We start from the raw sequence: 20039 nt of genomic DNA, 5'->3' as shown, positions 1-20039 counted from the left end.
AAGAACTATTTAAAAAATAATCTTAATGCAATTTTTTTCTTAATTTTTTTAAGATGTCAAAACCACCCTTTTCTCTCCTATAATTAAGATGAATGAATGCATGAAAAAAATTATTTAGCTTAAGGTATTTTGCTGAATGTAGGCCTTGCTCTCTTAGAGCTTACCTTCCAATTGGGAAAAACACCAATCTGGGAATAGGCCAGGAAAGAATGTTTTAATTTGGAAATTCACAGGAAAGGTGAGTGGAACAATATGACAGTTGATTTAAATAATCTTTTGAGAAGATAGCTTTCAGAGTTAGAAGTAGAAAGCAGATAAACTGGCTGCCACTGGAACAGTAGAGGGAAGTTATACAGAATGTATGCAGTTCAGACCCTAGAAGCAGCAGCATATTATTTTGCTTTTTGAGGTTAAAATGGGATCATAGATCTAGAGCTAGAAGGCACCTGAGAGGATATTTAGTCTAAACTCCTCATTTTTTAGATCATTTTCTTAAATAAGAAAACTAGAGTTGAGAGAGGGTAAGTTACTTAAGTGCTTGTGATAGTAATGCCAGATGTAATCAGCAGTAGGGTTTGAATTCAGGGTCTCTGACTCCAGGCCCAGTGTTTTTTCTATTTTATTTTATGAAGATTTGCTTTATACTTGGTGGTCAGAGCACATCATTTGGCCTACTGTTTTCCAGCTTGTATCTGCTTATTGTATACTTCTGAAAAACCTGGGCAGTTCTCAATTGTATATGGTAATTTTTTTTTGTAATATATAACATAGGTGGCTGAATTTTGAAAATATTGTGTTCTTTGTATTATAGATTTTTAGATTCTGTGGATCTAGATGAGTATCAGCTTTCGAAGAATATCTGTGATTTGGAATTTGACCGCTCAAACAGTTTTTCCCGTAAGAAGTCTTTAAAAATAATGCTATGTTTTTGTTACATACATGTTCCAGAAGTACATTTCACGTTTTTGATTTGTCACATGAAAATGCTTCATAGTGTTAATTAAGATGAATAAGTTACTTTTTGTGAAAAAGTTTTAACTCGTTGTTTGGATTTTTAATTTTTTGAAAGCATTTTCCGTTCTAATTATTTACCTAAAACTTCATGCAGTTTAGTATCCTTGTAAAAAGAAAAAAGGAATGCAGCTTACATGATCTAAATAAGGGTAGTGATGTGAGAAAAATTATTGTCTTGAGCACAATTGATTTGGTCTCCATCTTTGAATAACCATCAAGGCTTAAGTGAGCCTGGCTGCTCTGTTAACTACCAAAGATATAAGATCACCATCTAGTGGTGAAACAAGCACACTGTAGGTACAATACAGCTGAAATAGTGATTTGCTAGTGTACAGTAATGAATACTGAATAAACTTTCAGTATACCACAAAAAGAACATAAAAATATAAATACTTTAATCTCCCTGGTATGATAATAGCAACATTTTTTCCATCTTACTATTCCAGTCCTCTGCCTGCCCAGTTTTGGGGGGGCAAATTATTTCCACCTTATTTTATACTCTAGCAAACATCAGAAGTTGTTTATAGTAGAACTTTTAAAACTAATGTCCATTTTTTCTTGTCCTAACTGCTTAGATTTTCCATGACCATATTAATGGTCATTTACGCTGCTCTTTGCTTTCACTTACACTTAGGTTGGCATCCATATAAGAATAAAAAGACAGGGTAGGTTACAATTATTTTTGAGATGAATAATGCCTTTTTTCTTATCTACTTTTTAATATGATTCTGGAATAGACCTGGTAGAAACTTTAGAATTCATCTAATCCAAACTTGTCATTTTATATTATAAATGAGCAAAGTGAAGTGTAGAGAGACTTGGAAACTTGTTTAGTCACACACCAAGTTATAGATCCAGGAGCAAAAACAGAAATTCAGAAGGAAAATTTTCTGAACCAAAATTCCACATTTTCCAAATTCCAAAAAATGAATTTACTAATGAGATTATAAAAAGCATAATCAATCAAAAAACATTTTAAATTCTGCTTACTATATTTCAAGTCCTGTGCCAGGTGCTGGGAATAGTAAAAATGAAAAAGATCAAGTGTATCATAAAATAGTATTTTGCTTAAATAAACCAATGGACAAAGTAAAATTTATACTAAACACAAAGAAATACATACAAAATAAAATTTAAAGTGCCACTTTTGAGATAAGAGGATTAAAAATTCTACTAATCTAGCTAGGAGTGTCTCCAGAGGTACACTGGTAAATGTTTAACAAACCAGCTCTTTGGAAAAAGACTTAAACACCATAAACTTTTATGTTCAGCCAGTATCAACATTTTCTCCATCACTTCTTAAGGTGGTCAGGCAACAAAACAGTAAATCATGTCCTGTTTTTTTTTTTTTTTTAACATTAGCTGAGTTCCAAAGTTTAAATATTCATACTGAAAATTTAACAATCAGCTCCTAGCGTCAGTATGATCTTGGCCCACCCCTAAGTATCTCCCCACATACATCAGAGGATTGTACTAAAGCAACATTAATGCTCTATAAGGAAGAATCTATTCAATATTGTTAAATCTATGAGTTTACAAGCTCTGGGCATAGTTGTGAATTCCTGTTACCCTAGCTATGTGGAAGACTAAGCTGCAGTGGGCTTCATAATCTGAATATCCACATTAAGTTCTCTATCTATGGTTAAGACCCTCCCTGGGAACAGGGATTTCCTCAAAGAGGAATGAACCAGCCCAAGTCAGAAACAGAGAAGTTCAAGGTTCCTGTGCAGCTCATGAGTGGACTCTATTCCTTTAGTAACCCTTGCTTTTTTAGCATAGGTAAGATTGAGAGATTCACTGCATCTTTAATTTTAAAAAAAGACATAGAAGGGCCTTTTGTTATGATATATTTTACTATTTTTGTTCTAGACACAAGAGATAATTATTTTGTGGAGCAGAAGGAAAGATTCATTGGGAAGTGACAGTTATGTAAAAAAAAGAACATTGATAAAATATTTTTAAAAGGGCAGAAAATTTGTAAGTTGAAACCATAAACACCATCAGAATATTAGTGTTTTTTTCTCTTCTCAAAAGTAAAGTTTTCCTTTTAGGAATAATTTTGAAATTTAGTTTCTTTTGTTGTACTTGCTACCTTGATAAAATGAACACACTATTTTAAAATATTTTTAAGTAATCCCATTAATGAGATTCTGACTTTATTTACACTTGCCTTTTCTTCCTTCAGATACATGTTGGGAAAAAAAAAAGTTTTGGTAATGTTATTTTTTTTCATGTAGCCCAAGATTTTGTGTCACCATGTGATCTAGAAAGATGTCAACAGCTATCTGCCACAGGTATGATGACACTAAACACTATTTTTTTTTGTACTAAAGAAGATACCTAAATGTTTCCTTAAAGCATTTATTTACTAGTTAATCTATTCAACTTAAAGAGTGATGTTAGATTTCCTGTGAGGGTAGAACATGGCCATTTTAAATTCTTTTCCTCTCATCTTGTTATATTATTCTATTTTATCAGGTAAATTGAACTTCTAAAGATATTTATTTTGAAATTTAACCCAGTTTTTAATACTATATTGAAAAGGTGACTTACTATGCCTTTAATACTCAGTACTGCCCTGAGAAGAGTTGAAGGATCTTGTTAGGGGTAAAATTTAGGGGTTGAGACTGAATATATTATATTACTGGTTATCAGGGATTTAAATTCAATCCCAATGAAATACTCAAGTCAGTATGGGGTTTTATGGTGGTTGATTTTACAATAGAAGGAAGAAGGTAAGAAGAAGAAGAGGGATAGTGTAGAAGATTGCTCTGGCCTGGCCTAAGCCATGGGGAGTTCAGAGGCCTCAGCCAAGGGGCCTTCACAGAAGATTAAATCTAACTTGGCTTCCAGTCATAAGGCCTCCTCCAAGATGAGGGGCCTCCTCAAAGGCTAATGCCTTCAGAAGGTCAAGGAAAAGGGGTGTCAGCCTTATCACTCACCAAGCTTGATTCAGGGAAACTGCCTCACCTAAACCATGTTACATAGCTCCTCCCAGTAAACTCCACTGCCAAAATCCACAAGCACCACCAAAGCTCCCAATGCCACCAAGAGAGAGCCTCTCCCAGGAAGTGACGTGAAATATATAGGCAGTTCTTTACATCACTTCCTGTGTTTCACATGTACCAGTGGTGGCTTAAGCTTGGCTTAGGACAGTCCAGGCGGGTCAGTCAGTTGTTTCTGATTTGTCACTTGCTAGCACATGCCAGTCATAGGCCATCCTCCCCTACAGTTAATCCTTAAGTGGGGGTGTATACATTGCTGGCTGCTAGAATTCTAAAGACTAAGCAGGGTGGAGTAAAACTAAAATTCACCTGTCATAATCAGAATTTAATAAGTTAACATATGTTATGTATTAACTTTAACAAAAAAAATGTGACCATCTAATTATATAACCTGAATATCTTAAATAATGATCATGCTTTATGTTTTGGTTCTCTGTTGACTTAGAGTAGTTCAAGAGGAAACATTCTTAAAATGTTTAAAGATTTTTGCTGTTGACTTGATCTGTATAAAACTATATTATGACCATTCCCCAAGGCCAAGATAAGCTCCTGCCATTAAGCTGATCATCTTTACTGATGGTTATTTTTTAAAATCATGTTAAAAATCATCTTTCTAAAACTATTGACTTTTAAATCTTCTTAAAGGGAGCCTATTGTCATTAGAATAAAACTGAGTTCTAAGGAAAAGGACCCAAGGCCCAAAGAGAGATGGGAAGAAAGAGAAAAGATCTTAGAGGCCCATAGAACTTTATACTACAGTCAAACACTGTTGGACACTGTTTGCTTAGGGTAAAAAATGTTGCCTCTAGATAACCTGGCAGATTAGACCTGTCCTTGCCTAATTTTAAGAATTACCTAGTATTATTCAAGCTTCCTTTCCAAGATAAACCAAAATGTTTTTACCAATCTCTCCCCAATTAAGCCTCCCTTATCTTCCTCCCATTATGGTTCTTGAAGCAATAGTATAGAATAATTGTAATTATAGAACCTGAGCCAAAGGATTTAGGGTTTGAAGCAATCTTAAACATTCAAATTGCTTATCTTAGTAATGAGGAGAAGGAGACTTGAAGTCATACAGGAAAAAATTAGAAAGCCAGTTTAGGAGACCAATAGGACTAATGAGCTATATAGCCAGTTTAGGAGACCAATAGGACTAATGAGCTATATAGTCTATCTTAATTAGAGATATTTGAATGATAAACTACTTTAGAAGAACTACCTTGTATGAATTTCAAGTACATATGATAATTGGGACTGTACTGGCAAAATGCTTCCTAGTATAGATATCTTAAATTATCTGCTTTAATGTTTTTATTAAAGCAGCTTTGAATTATTCTTACAGGAGAAATTTTAATTGGTGTATCAGTTATGTCTAAAAAGATGTCCTAAAGTACATTAAAAACAGGCTATCTTGAAAATAATAAGCATTCCCATAGCAATCTTATTACATAGAACCTCTAGAAAATCCTTTCTTTGTAAATAATATAACAGTCATTTCTGCCAGCACTTTTTCCAGATTGTTAAAATTTTGAATTAAAGTAATCTAAATTAATTGTACTTCATCACATATACTTGATTTGGGGGGATCCATGGAATGTTGTATGGAATACTGTATTCATCACAGAACATTTCTTTATAGTACTTACAGATCACCAGTACTTGGAGACAACTCCACTGAGTGCCATTTTGAAACGTGAAGCCCCGCAGCAGTATCGCATTAGAGCAAAATTGAGGAACTATGAACCTCAGAAACTCTATCAATCTGTTAAACTACATTGTCCTCAATGCCATTCATTGTAAGTGTTTTTTACCTAATAGAAAAAAAAACTGCTCAAATAGATAATTTAATTCAAATTGTTTCTGTATTTTGCAGTACATTATTAAGTCTTAAGTCTTAGAATGATCAAGTAAATAGTTTTAAGTTTTTTGTATTGTACTTTGAGGCTGTAATCTACTTTATACCTTTCTGATTAATTTCAGTAAGAATATTCACTATTTCCTAATTTCTGTTGATTGATTCTGGTAGAACTGGTAAAAACATGTGAAGAATCATCATTTAACAGTTCAGCACCCATATTTTTCTAAATACTCTAAGGGATTTACTCATTTGCCCTTTTCTTTTGAGAGATAAAAGAAGTATTCTCAAGAATGGCATTAGAGTAAAATCTTAATTAACTATTTAAAAATTAAATTTAAATCTTAATAACAAAAATATATTTTAGGAGATTTATTAATGATCGTTAGAAATCAAGGAATAAAAGGGATATAAAATAAAGACCAGGTGCCCATGGCTGATCAACCAGTTCAAACGCCCACCTTAACTACCATCAAGGTTGGGACAGGAAGTAAAGAGGCAGGACCCTCCACATCCCTGCCTAATATCCCCTGTCTACAGGAAGTATGTAATGACGGGAAGTTGGTGGGCTCCTAGGAAATGTAGTTCTTTTTTAGGGTAACAGATTTTCAATTATACAACAGGAGGAGCCAAGTGACTTAATGGATAGATCACTTGGCCTAGAATCAGGAATACCTGAATTCAAATATAAATTCTTAGACTCAATAGCTGTGTGACCCTGGGCAAATCACTTAACCTATTTTCCCCTCATTTTCTTCAACAATAAAATGGGAGTGATAGTATCTAGCTCCCAGAGGTGTTTTTTTTTTTTAATTTATTTTTAAAATTTTATTTAATTAGATGATTTAGAATAATTTTCCATGGTTACAAGACTCATGTTCCTTCTCTCCCCTCCCTCAACCCCCTCCTGTATCTGACGCACAGTTTCACTGGGTTTAACATGTGCCATAGATCAAGACCCATTTCCCTATTATTAATATTTGTACTAGGGTGATCCTTTAGAGTCTACTTTCCCAGTCATAGCCCCACTGACTCATGTGATTAAGCAGTTGTTTTTCTTCTGTGTTTCCTTTCCCACAGTTCTTCCTCTGGATGTGGATAGCGTTCTTTCTCATATGTCCCTCCGAATAGTTCTGGATCATTGCATTACTGCTAGTAGAGAAGTCTATTACATTTACATTTGATTTTACCACAGTGTATCAGTCTCTGTGTGCAATGTTCTCTTGGTTCTGCTCCTTTCACTCTGCATCAATTCCTGGAGGTTGTTCCAATTCACATGGAATTCCTTCAGTTTATTATTCCTTTGAGCACAAAAGTATTCCATCACCAGCATATACCACAATTTGTTCAGCCATTCCCCAATTAGAGGGCATCCCTTCATTTTCCAGTTTTTTGCCACCACAAACTGTGTGGCTATGAATATTCTTGTACAAGTCTTTTTCCTTATGATTTCTTTGGGGTATAAACCCAACAGTGGTATGGCTGGATCAAAGGGCAGGCAGTCTTTTAAAGCCCTTTGGGCATAGTTCCAAATTTCCATCCAGAATGGTTGGATCAATTCACAACTCCACCAGCAATGTATTAATGTCCCGATTTTACCACATCACCTCTAACATTCATTACTTTCCTTTGCTGTCATGATGCTGTCATGTTAACCAATCTACTAGATGTAAGATTGTTTTGATTTGCATTTCTCTAATTATGAGATTTAGAACAGCTTTTCATGTGTTTGATAGTTTTGATTTCTTTATCTGAAAATTGCCTATTCATGTCCCTTGCCCATTTATCAATTGGAGAATGGCTTGTTGATTTTTTGTACAATTGATTGAGCTCCTTATAAATTTGAGTAATTAGACCTTTGTCAGAGCTTTTTGTTATGAAGATTTTTTCCCAATTTGTTGCTTCCCTTCTAATTTTGGTCACATTGGTTTTGTTTGTACAAAACTTTTTTCATTTAATGTAATCAAAATTATTTTATTTTACATTTTGTAATTTTTTCTAACTTAGTCATAAAATCTTTCCTTTCCCAAAGATCTGACAGGTACACTCTTCTATGTTCACATAATTTACTTCTAGTTTCCTTCTTTAGATTCAAGTCATTCACACATTCTGAGTTTATCTTGGTGTAGGGTGTGAGGTATTGATCTCTTCTATACTGTTTTCCAATTTTCCCAGCAGTTTTTGTCAAATAGTGTGACAGAGGTTTTTGTCTCAAAAGCTGGGATCTTTGGGTTTATCATAGACTGTCTTGCTGAGGTCATTTACCCTAAGTCTATTCCACTGAACTTCCCTTCTGCCTCTTAACCAATACCATATTGTTTTGATGACCATTGCTTTGTAGTATAGTTTAGGATCTGGTATTATATCATTTCTTACGTGTATTATGCCACAACTTGTTTAGCCATTTCTCAATTGTGAACATCCCTTCAATTTGTAGTTCCTTGTTACCACACAGAGAATTGCTATAAATATTTCAGAACATGATACGTTCCTTTTTCAGTAACCACCTAATTATAATTGGTGGGTCAAAAGCTATACATAGTTTTCTAACTCTTTGGGCATAATTTCAGATTGCTCTCCAAAGTAGTTGGATCAGTTCACATTTCTACCAACAGTGTATTGGTGTCCCCATTTTTCCATATCCCCTCCCATTTGTTATTTTACCCTTCTATCATTTTAGCTACTCTGATAGATTTGATTTCTCAATATTGTTTTGATTTGTATTTCTCAAATTAGTGATTTAAAGCATTTTTTCCATATAGTTAGATATAACTTTGGTTTCTTCATTTAAAAAACTATCTTCATGTCTTTTGCCCTTTTATCAATTGATGAATGGCTCATAATCCTATAAATTTAACAAAAGTTCTCTAATTAAAAAAAATTCTCTATAAAAGTATCCTGCCTAATACTGTGCATAATTCTTTCAATGATTGATGGTTCCACAGTATAACTAATTCACTTGTTTCAAGCATCAGTTCTTTTTATAAATTTTTTAAAAATTATTCATTTATTGGTTACTTTAATATTCACAGATACCATCTACCTCCCTCCTTCTCTTCCCCACGACAGAAAAAGCATCACTTGGCCAAAAAAAATCTATATAAACTATGTCTTTTGTGTTTTTATTTCTGAGTTATTTCTCTGGAGGTGGACATTCAACAAGTTATTCTTCAAACATTAATTCTGTAGCTCTATATAATGTTATCTTGGTTTTAATTGTTTTGCTTTTCATAATTTCATGTAGCTCTTTCTCTTTTTTAATAAACCCATTCATTTTTTTTAAGACACTAGTTAGTATTCCACCTCAATCATATGCCACAACTTTTTTAGCCATTCCTCAGTTGATGGATATCCCCTTGATTTTTAGTTCTTTGACATCATAAAAAGAACTGCTCTAAAATTTTTATAACTTGGGAGTTTTTTCTCTTTTTTTCCTTTATCATCTTGGGAAACTGTGGTAGAGAAAAAAAGAGGGAAAGGGTAGGGAAAAGGAAGGGTAGTAGGAAGGTAGCTGAGGTTCCTTGCCCTCCCTTCCCCCCCCCCCCCCCCCGACTAGCGGCAGAGAAATTGACCAAGTTTTCTTCTTCTTAACTGGGCTAGGGAGTTTAAATCAAATCAAAACTAGTCTCAATAGAAAGTTAGGTTGGTTTATTTGGGATTTTAGGAAAGGGAAGGTTTGGGAAAGTATAGGAAAGTGTCATCTCCTGCAACTATGCAGGGACCAAAGCTCTCTACCCAGGTTGGGGGTTTAGGGGGGTTGAAGGCTTGCCAAAACCCATGCTTCTCTCTTCTTTTATTCTTCCTCAGACACCTCCTAGAAAGGAAAATGAGATGTGCCCAGGGAAGTTGCAGTAGAGAGTCTTGGGAGATGTAGTCTCCCAGGGTTAGATTCATTTCAAAAATGCACAAAAATGATCCAAAGGTGATATTGCTGAGTCTTAGGGTATACAGAGTTTTGTAATTCTGGGCATATTACTAGATTACTCTCCAAAACAATTGGATCAGTTCACAGCCCATCAATACTGTATTAATGTCCACATTTTTTCATATCCCCTCCAATATTGTCATTTTGCCCTTTATCATTTTAATCAATCTGAAAGATGTAAGATATCTCAGAATTCTTGATTTACATTTCTCTAATAATTAGAGCAGTTTTTCATCTGACTATATATGGCTTTGATTTCCCACATGTCAATTATTAAGTATAAAGCACTATTGGTATAGATATAAAATATATAATATACTGGCACCAGTTCACATCCATGAAACTTGCTATTTTGCTATAATCTGTTAATGAGATCATTTAAATTTGTTATTTCTTTCTTCTAAACAAATAGCATGCGTTAAAAAATAGTTGATGATTTGAGTTATTTCACTAAATATTTATTGAATATTTACTATGTGCAAGATACTGTGGAAGGTACTGATGGTTCTGCTTATTTGAATACCAGTTAATTAAGATTTTATAATATGCAGCTATTTTTATACATATGTGTATGTATGTGCACATACATACTCTTACAGTTTCCCTATAATGCTACAGTGCTTGGGAATCATGTCTAGACTTAGATAAGAAGTTGTTTTTGACTCCTTAGTAACCAAATCCCTTGAGTTATGACTTAAGATGGTCCTGTCTTATAAGAATTATGATAGGTAGCAAATCACAAGTCAATGTTTGAGTTTTTTGAAGATCCTGTGTATCAAATTTGTGTTTCATTATAATATTTACACTAGAGATCATAATGAACACATGCTTTGTAATTGTCATATTACCCATTTTGTGTGACAAACCACTGATAAAGGAGATTTACAAAGTTTTGACTTGTACTAATTGGGGCCCCTTAACCTGCTGGTCATGAATTTTGTTTTTAAATAAATATTTTCATAATTAATTTTGACATAGTGATTCTTTTATAATCTACTTTTTTTAATGCATCTAAAAATGTGATTCCTCAGAATTCCATAGACATTACTCTAATGCCAAAGAAGTCCATGATACAATAAAATTCCAATATCTCTTCTCCTTTCATTGATTTCCAAACTTTTTGGAATTTCAGATAGCCGTCTGAAATTTGTGATAGAGCCACACTGCATCTAAAAGTGCTATATATCAGCTTATACCTGTTTTTAGGAAATAAGTTTTTCTAAGATTTTATAACATTTCTGAAGATTATTGTAGACTTTATAGGATCTGCCAGCCCTTCCTATATAATTTATCTGTGGGTGGTGACCTGAGAAGGAGAGTGGAGGCTAGAGGAAGATGGATGTAAGATAGATGAGGCAGTCAGGTCAAGAGACACAGGAATAAAGACTCGGAGACCACAAGTTAAAACGTGGGGAGAAGTAAGCTCCTTAATACCTCTCTAGAAAGAGAAAGCAAGTGAAGAAATTATAATTTTGAGAAACAAGAGCGCCTGCATGGAACTGAGAACTCCAGGACCATTCCCCCATGGACCAGGTGGTCAAGAGATTAATGGGAGATGTGCGGGGCAGCTGTGCTGCGTAAGTCAGTCAGACATGAGGACGCCATTATAGGCCATAGCAATATTAAGAGGTTCAAAGAGCAAGATGTAAGAGAGGAGTGAGAGAAAAAGGCTCGCACATGTTCCCCAGTTTTTATTGGGGACCTTAGGAATGTCAAGTGGGAGGTGATTAATGAATACCTGACATGATATAGGTTTTTACATTGGTAGAATTGACAATGACAGAATCAAGGAGGAGGAGATTAATCCAACCTGTGATTTTGTAAATGAATGTAGTTCGAGCCAGGGCACTGTGGCTCTCAAACGCCCAGCCCAGGAATTTGCTAGTCCTTTGGATTGCCCTTTTCCATACAATTAACATTAAATGATATGACCATGTGTCTGGTAAATGAATATGCAGGATACAATCAATATCAGTATATCAATCCTACTTCCAAGATGTTAACATGCCTGGTATGCTACACTTTTGATATTTTAAATCCAGAATTTCAAGCTTGCTGAAATATGTAAAGTTAAATTTTGGACATACTTATCAACTGCCATTCTTTTTTTAACATTGCCAAATGTTGTCTAGTGTACAAAAATTGCTTAATGTTAAAATATAATTCTCTTCATGATAAAAAACTTTGTAAGTATAGCTGTGTTTGACTGATAATGGGTTTGTTAACTTTCACTGTTTTAATTTTCCAAGCTGCTTTATAAATCATTTGCTTATATTTTATATTTTTAAATGGTTTTAGACAAGAAGTCCCACATGAAAATGACACTGAGTTAGTTTTGCAAGAGTTTGCAACAGAACATCCAGACCCTAAACTACAAAATACATCATTGTATAATTCAGAAGTGTGGACAACCCAAAATCAGCAAGAACGAAAAATAGTTATTCATTTTGTAAAAAATGATGGAATTCTTCAAGCTGTAGAAGATACTTTGATCTTGATAGAAGGTATACAATTTTTAATTTTTTTTTAAGAGTCTTGACCACCAGATATTTCCTCCCATTTTCCTCCCATATTTTTTTTATAATTTAGTTTTGCATAAAACGTAGTGGTATCCCTAGTATTTTTTAACCAAATACCAAAGGTATTTATATTTAAATCTAAATTAGGCCTACTTTTGAGGTAATATCTGATGGTTTAGTTTGGTTTTGTCTAAGAAAAATCATTAGATGTAGTGTGAAAACTGAGAGCTTGTGTAAGCTTGGTTGGTTTATAACTAGCAGCTATTAACTTGGCCTCCAGGGGTCACTGTTGTTTTACAAATCAGAGTGAGCTATCTTGGTTTCAGAATTGGCAAGGAATGACTTTGGAAGAATTAAGAGTTGACCTTTTCAGGTTGTTTGTCTTTTTACTTTTTTCAAGTATAAGTCAAGTGAAGATTTTAAAAGTGTTTTTTGTTGTCATTATTTAAAGGTTTTTTTCCCCCTTATTAACTGCCATATAATTAAAGGAAACATCTTTTCCATTCTATGCTAGCCAAAATTTTGGTCACCAAATAATAGCACTAATAACAGCAACATTTATAGAGCACTTTAAAATTTGCAAAGGATTTCACGTATATCATCTTATTTAATTCTTACAATCATGTGAGTGAGGTTTATTTCTGTTTTATTTATTATCATTATTTCTGTTTTATACATAGAGAAACAAAAAAACCAAAGTATAATCATATCCATATAAGGAACTTCTAGAGTGGAAGCTACTTCCATCAGTACAGATCAGCAATTCATTTGTAACTTATGGTATTGGTCAATTATCTAGTATGGTACTATCCCTACAGCCACATATTAACTTAGAAAATCACAAATTAGTATTATTTATGCTATTACATTTTTATTTTATTTTGTTAAACATTTACCAATTATATTTTAATCTGCTTTAGCCATTCTTGGGAGTCTTACAGGCCTTTAATTTGAATACTAGGACACTAATTGGTCAAATGCTCAGGGTCATAACAGTTGGTGTGTTTCTGAAGTAAAACGTAAAGTCATTATCTTCCTTACTTTAAGTTAACTTTATCTACTATGCCAAGATGCCTTTCATCTTTATTATGATGAACTGTAGTCTTTTTGTTTGTTTGTTTGTTTGTTTGGAACAAAAAAATAAGCCTTTATTGGCATATAAAGTTTTTAGGCTTCAATGCCAAATAGCACCGTGCTTAGAAGGTAAGTCCCTGAGGTGATCCATGTTTCAAGCTTCCAGGTTCATTGTCCAGTAACTTCAGTGTTCTAGGGGTGGGACAGAGTTGGGATAGAGGGAATGATCTCTAACAGATCTCTAAGGAAGATGGAGGGATAGGTCACCAAGGCCTCAATATATATATGTATATGTATGTGTATATGCACCAGTATATATGCACAGATGTATATACACATTTATATATATATACTGATTTGTATGCATACGTACAAAAATACTTTAGAATATAAAGGTTTTATGGGTGGAGATTCTCAGGCCCTTAATCCTCTGGATTCCAATGCTCTCATTTCTCATCATGTGTGGAAATCCAACTTCAGTTGAAGAAGGAACATCGACTGCAGGTCACAGCTCTGTCTTGGAGAGCCTGGCCTCTTTCTGGGCTTGGTTGTGCTGCTTTTGCTGAGTAGAGATATTGTGGGTTAGAGGCTGCCCTGAACAGGTAGGCACTGTGGGCAAAGGTGTACCCAGATGCAGTGCCATGTCCATTTGCTTTTGGACCAGATGCAATTTGTTTCTGCATTTGCTGCAGCTCCAGCTTGAGACTCTTGGAATGGGGAGATGGGCCAGGGCGGCTTCCACCATTTTTCATGCTCTTTAGGCCCAGGTACAGCAACTCGATCAGGTTGAGCAGGAGGCAGAGGCCACTGACTGCATACATGACCAGCAGGAAGATGGTCTTCTCTGTGGGATGAGATATATAGCAGACTATGACCTAAGGGCAAGTATTCTGCTTTCAGTCATAGTTGGGAGGCATTTTCAGACCACAGAGCAGATACTGGCCCACTAGGAAGGCCACCTCTAAGGCAGTTCGCACCAGCAACTGCCCAACATAGGCCCCTAGGAGCGCATCTCTGCAGATCCTCCTGTGACCATCATGGGCCTTATCGTCAAGGGACATCTGAGGCTTCTTCTCTTTGATCATAGGCTCCTTCTCGCCTTCCTCCTCTTCCCTTCTCTTGCTTCTGGGTCATCTGGCACCGGGACAGATGGTATACAGCATAACCCAAATAGAACACAGTGGGCACAGTGACAAGAATGATCTGGAATATCCAGAAGTGCACGGGATGTGAAGGTATCATAGCAGATGTTTAGGCATCCAAACTGCCTAGTGTTACCCACCCACAGCCAGGAGTGCTGGTTGGAAAACAACCAGCACAGTCAGAGCTTCCCCACCAGAGTGGAGTGCTGGATCACAGCCTCCTGCAATCTCGTCCGGAATACCCAACTCATCTTCTATCTTCCAAAATAACTCTCCATAACAATCTCTTCTTTAGTTCACCAGGCTAATCTGAAGGTCCAGTAGAAAGACCTAAGGGAAAGCTGAAATCCCACAAATTACTTCCAAGGGCCTGCTATCAGAATTTCATCCAATCTTAGGCACTCCTGAGAGGAGCTGCAGCTGTGGAGTGGGCAGATTCCTGTAGTCTTTTCTTTCTTATTCCAGAAGATGTAGCTCTAGAAGCTCCAGAAGCATTTTTGGATTGTAAATGTCCCTAGTAGCATTACTTGAAAAATCACATTAGAAGACAGGAGATGATTTACTATATAATGTAATGAAAAAAGTCATCTTGGCTATGTCATATTTCATTTCAATGTTTTTCCATATATCTTTCATAGAGAATCCATTCAAAATGTTGCCAAAGTATTTTTACACTTTGAGGATATTAAGGAATCATTGGGTAGTTCATCTGTTTTCCTTTACTCTTACCACATAACCGTGCTGTACCTTGTTATGATCATATATTTTTCAATGGTATATCTTATTTCATCTCTTGAATAAGTTGTCCAAACTAGAAATCATATTTTTTTCTAAGATAAAGATATCAAAAATAGGAGATTTCTGCATTGTGATTTCTTACTGTGTAATGAGTAAGTTAGATTTAGGTGTGAGAATAAAGTCAGATTCCCTGCTATATAGAGCCATGATAGTTAAAATACCTAAAGATTTTCAGATTTTAAATATTTTTAAATTGTCTTGATTGTGGTTCTTATAGGTTAACCCTTTTCAAACCTGATTATCCAAATCCATAATTTAAAATCTAATCCCATAGTCACAAACTCATTATATATATATATATATATATATATATATATATATATATATTTTTTTTTTTTTTTTTTTTGGCTAGCCAATAGTTTTGCCCTTTAATTGAGAACAAGAACAATTTTTCCTCAAGTGCTGGAAAGACCAATGTTTGTCCAATGTTTACTACTAGGTTTGTTATTGGCAATTAAACATTATTGACAATGTCAGCAGGATTCTGTAGAATCCTGGGATTCTAGCCATAACATTAGGAAACTGTTGAGTGTGCCACTCATCATTTTGTTCAAAATAAAGACTTGGTGTTTAAGAGTCAGTTGGTACTATTGGGAAAAGTAGTTCAGGCTGGTAGTAGATAAAATATAAGTATATACCTAAGTATATGGTATAAGATATACAAATAATTTTTAATTAGGATACTTTTTATCTTAAAACTGATACTAAGCATTATTTCTATGGCTAAAGAGTGGTAAAGTAGGGAATTAGAGTTAAGTGATTTGCCCAGTGTCACAGCTAGAAAGTACCTAACTGCCTATGAAATAAGCTGTTTTTGAAGTTACTTGAGAATACTTCATTAAATTGCCAGACTTTGGTTAAAAAAAGTTCCTTATTAAAAACAAAAAGCTAGGAAACCCTCAGTTTCTTGCCCACCTGCCCCACGATATTGTTGGCTAAAATGTCACCAAGAATGGCTACTTTAAAAGCCATTGTTAGCCTGAAAGTAATTAGAGATAGGACAAGCATGTCCAGTGTTAGGAACTAAGGTGAGCTTTAACTCTTAAAGAGAAAACAGGGAAGTCTTTTCCCCCCTACAAAGCTAACATTATATAACATTATAAGAGGAACAAGAGCAAAAGAAATTTAATCTATTAAAATTAGTTTCTAATATTCTTGGGGATTTAAAAAATTTCTTATTCCACTTCTAGCTCTTTAGACCTCAGTGACTAGCAGATAGAAAAATGTAATTTCATTTTTTTTGTTTATAGTAGACCATGCGATTTTTATCATTTAAGCAAAATGGTTACTATTTTTTACTATCAGAGTATAACAAATTATGCTCTTAATTTTAGAATTGTTTGTGATAATGATACAGCTCATGTACGTGTTTTACATAGTTGCTAAAATAAATTATTCTGAATATATTACTCATAATTATTTCTTCTTTGATGGCCATTTTTGTCTTTTAGCCTTCATTCATATATTACTTAATATATTACAGTATTTTTCCTGTCTTACAGTTAATTCCAAGGATTGATTCAAAAACCATGAAAAGAAATGGGGGAAAGCATTATGTTGTAAACAAAATAATTTTATTATAATATTCTAAAGAATAATTTTTCTTTTTAATAGGAGGAAAACTGAGTGAAATTTATCAGCTCTCAAAAAAGTTTAAAGGTGTTATTCCTGTGAAATCCAGCCAGGAAGACCTCATTGTCCTAGATCTGACAGTACCATTCCTTATACAAGGGAAAACATGGCACTATGGGTATGATTACAAATTCTAAAAATGTGCAATCAGAAATGATATAAATATTTTCAATTTGATGATTCATGTTTCTATTATCACATGAAATAAGTTCTTTTCTTTCTAAAGATAGTATGTTAAAATCAATCTATGTATGTATCTATTCAGGTATGTATGTATCTTATCTATCTCACAGAAGCCACTCATGGGAACAGTTCCAATACTTTCAGCATTACCCTTCTCTCTTTACTTACCTAAACTATTTCATGCCTCCCTAGGGGGCCTGGTGGTCCTCCATTCCTGTAGGTCACCACATTGGCACCAGATTTAGCTCAAGTGACTGGCCCATCTGAAGCTCAGAATCTCTGAACTTAAGAGATCCACCAGCTTCAGTCTTCATCAGTAGCAGGCATGGATTACAAGCATGTACACTATATCAAGCCATGTTTAATTTATATGCAGGCACATAAAGATTGCAAAGATCACATAATATAATGCAAAACATATAAATCAGCACCAAAGTACTGTATGATGCTTTAATTTTATTAAAAAGCATTTTATTTACAAACTCAAACAGCAAAGTTTCCAGTTTAATTTCTGCTTAGAAAATGTACCTCTACATTTGGAAATATCTTTTTTGAGTCTCTGATCTAAAGATAATTAAGACTTTCCTGTTGTGAAAAATTATCATTAGGATTCTGTGTTATCTCACCATACTTTTGACTTAGATAACTTAGATTTTTCTTATTTACAAAAGTTTTTTTCTGTGATAACTAGAAAGCTTTGTATTTCAATATATTAGATGGGTTGGAAATCTCTAATTTTATCTCTGGTTTTAGACCAACATACGTAAATCTGTTTAAGAAATCAAATTTTCAGTAATTTTTACTTTATTTAAGCTATAATTCCTTAAAACCCCTATGGTGTTTATGATAATATACATTTTGAGTGAGATAATTTTGAGATATGACTGCTCCCTTCCTAATCTTTAAAAAAAAATGGGAGCTTTCTCCCTTAAGCCACCTTTCTAAATCTACATTGCTCAGTTCAACTGGTTATATACAACTTAAATTTTTTTTTAATTAAATTTTTTCAATTAAGCATTTTTCTCTTTCACTCCCTCAGAGGTGAGGGAAAACTTGTGACAAATAGGTTTGATCAGAATAAAACATTTTTCCACATTAATCCTGTCTAGATATGTCTTAATCTACATTTTAGTTTGTTACCTCTCTTGTTAGAAGATGAGTAGCATTCTTCATCACTGGTTCTCTAGAATCATGGTTAATCATTAATCAGAGTTCTTAGGTCTTTTCAAAGTTGTTCATTTGGACCACATTCTTCTAATTATATAAATTGTTCTCTTAGCTCTGTTCACTGCACTTCGCATCAATTCATGTCTTCCCAGTTTTCTCTGAAAACTGTCCCCTATAGTATAAAATTTACCAAAATGATTTTCCTAAAGTGCAGATCCAACCATGTACTACCCCTGCACACACTCAGTATGCCACAGCAGTGGCTCTCTGTCACCTCTAGGATCAAAACCCCTCTGATAATTAGAATGTTTCATAACATGCTCCCTCCTATCTTTCCAGGCTTTTTACACTTTATTCTGTAGCATGTATTCTTCAGTCCAGTGACACTGACCTTTGGCTGTTCCATGAATAAGATTATTTTGTCTTTCCACTCCAGGCATTTTCTTAGCAAATCCCTATTCCTGGAATGCTCACCTTCCTTATCTTTGTTTATTGGCTTCCTTTAGGTGCCAGCTAAAATCCTATATTCTATAAGAATCTTCCAAAACCCTATTAATTTTAGTGCCTTCCTGCTTTTGGATGTTTCCTATCTTGTATATTGCTTATTTGTGTATATTTGTTTTGCTTGTTGTTTTCCTTATAGATTGTGAGCTCTTTGAGGGCAAGGGCTGCTTTTTGCCTTTTTTTTTTTCTAATATGTTTGTTCAGTCATTCTCTAATTGGCAGGCATAACCTGAGTTTTCAGTTCTTTTATACCATAAAAACTATAATTAATATGGGTCCTTTTCTTCTTTCTTTTATCTTTTTTGGTTGTAAGCCTGCCAGTAGTTTCTCTGGGTCAAGGGATATTGTGTAGCTAGATATACCTTCATAGCTAATCTCACAGCATAATCTAAATAACTACTAACGAGCCCTGGAAAGAATTATAGCATAAATAGTGCAGTCTGGAGAAGGGATGGATTTAAGAAGAAAAACAAGGCGTTCATTCTTTTTTTGTGTAGAATTTCAGTTGCCTCTGTGAAATTCATCTAGAGATGTTCTATAGGCATTTGGTGAAACAGCTAGAGTTTAGTATAGTTTAAATTTGTCATATCCCCATTACAAATGATCAAAGTAAAACATGACAAATTCTAAGAGGGTAGATTATGTGATAATCTGCATTTCCCCCATTGCCAATCATAACATATTGCTCACAATGAGTGCTTAATATTGAAATTTTGAATACTTACTAATTAAAATTTTATTTTCCATATCAGGTGCAAGCAATGTTCTAAGCTGAAGACAATGCAGAATCTGAGTTCTCTTGTTAAGGAAGCATCTTGGACACCTACTTGCATTGCCCAAGGTTTAGGCATCATTTTCTTAGCCTATAATTGTGATTTTTAAAGTATAGTAATCCTAATAATACCTCATTAATTAAGACTTCACTGTTTGTGATCTTTGGGAAAGTGACTATAGATTCTATTTGCTTAGTGAATCAAACTCTTTATAAATTCAAAAATATTAAAAATAAATTCATAAATTAAAAATTTGTAAATAAAAAAGTGTTCATCACCAAGGTAAACAAGATTGTAGTAGGACTACATAAAGCACTTGAGAACAAATTTTTCAAACATTTTTAGTCAATTTATTTTTTTGGAACCCTAAGTGTATGACTTTGAATTTTTCCTTAGACAATCATTGCAGACATTGAGAGGTCTATGAATCCTGATTTTAGTCCTTAGT

The 20039-nt window shown here is 34.2% G+C and overlaps 1 protein-coding gene across 4 annotated transcripts in view; it reads left to right on the top strand.

Annotated features, from left to right (window-relative positions):
• POT1 (protection of telomeres 1) overlaps positions 1 to 20039 on the top strand; it is a 126056-nt gene that overhangs the window by 97829 nt on the left and 8188 nt on the right. For all 4 annotated transcript variants that reach the window (XM_007504248.3, XM_007504250.3, XM_007504249.3 and 1 more), the window contains exons 13-18: positions 812 to 897; positions 3252 to 3308; positions 5659 to 5815; positions 12098 to 12303; positions 16947 to 17082; positions 19571 to 19659. In XM_007504248.3, the coding sequence (XP_007504310.1) occupies positions 812 to 897; positions 3252 to 3308; positions 5659 to 5815; positions 12098 to 12303; positions 16947 to 17082; positions 19571 to 19659 (731 nt within the window). The remainder of the gene's footprint in view (positions 1 to 811; positions 898 to 3251; positions 3309 to 5658; positions 5816 to 12097; positions 12304 to 16946; positions 17083 to 19570; positions 19660 to 20039) is intronic.

This window comes from Monodelphis domestica, chromosome 5 (genome assembly GCF_027887165.1).
Source record: "Monodelphis domestica isolate mMonDom1 chromosome 5, mMonDom1.pri, whole genome shotgun sequence".
Lineage (NCBI taxonomy): Eukaryota > Metazoa > Chordata > Mammalia > Didelphimorphia > Didelphidae > Monodelphis > Monodelphis domestica.
This window is presented reverse-complemented; position numbering and strand designations above follow the sequence as displayed.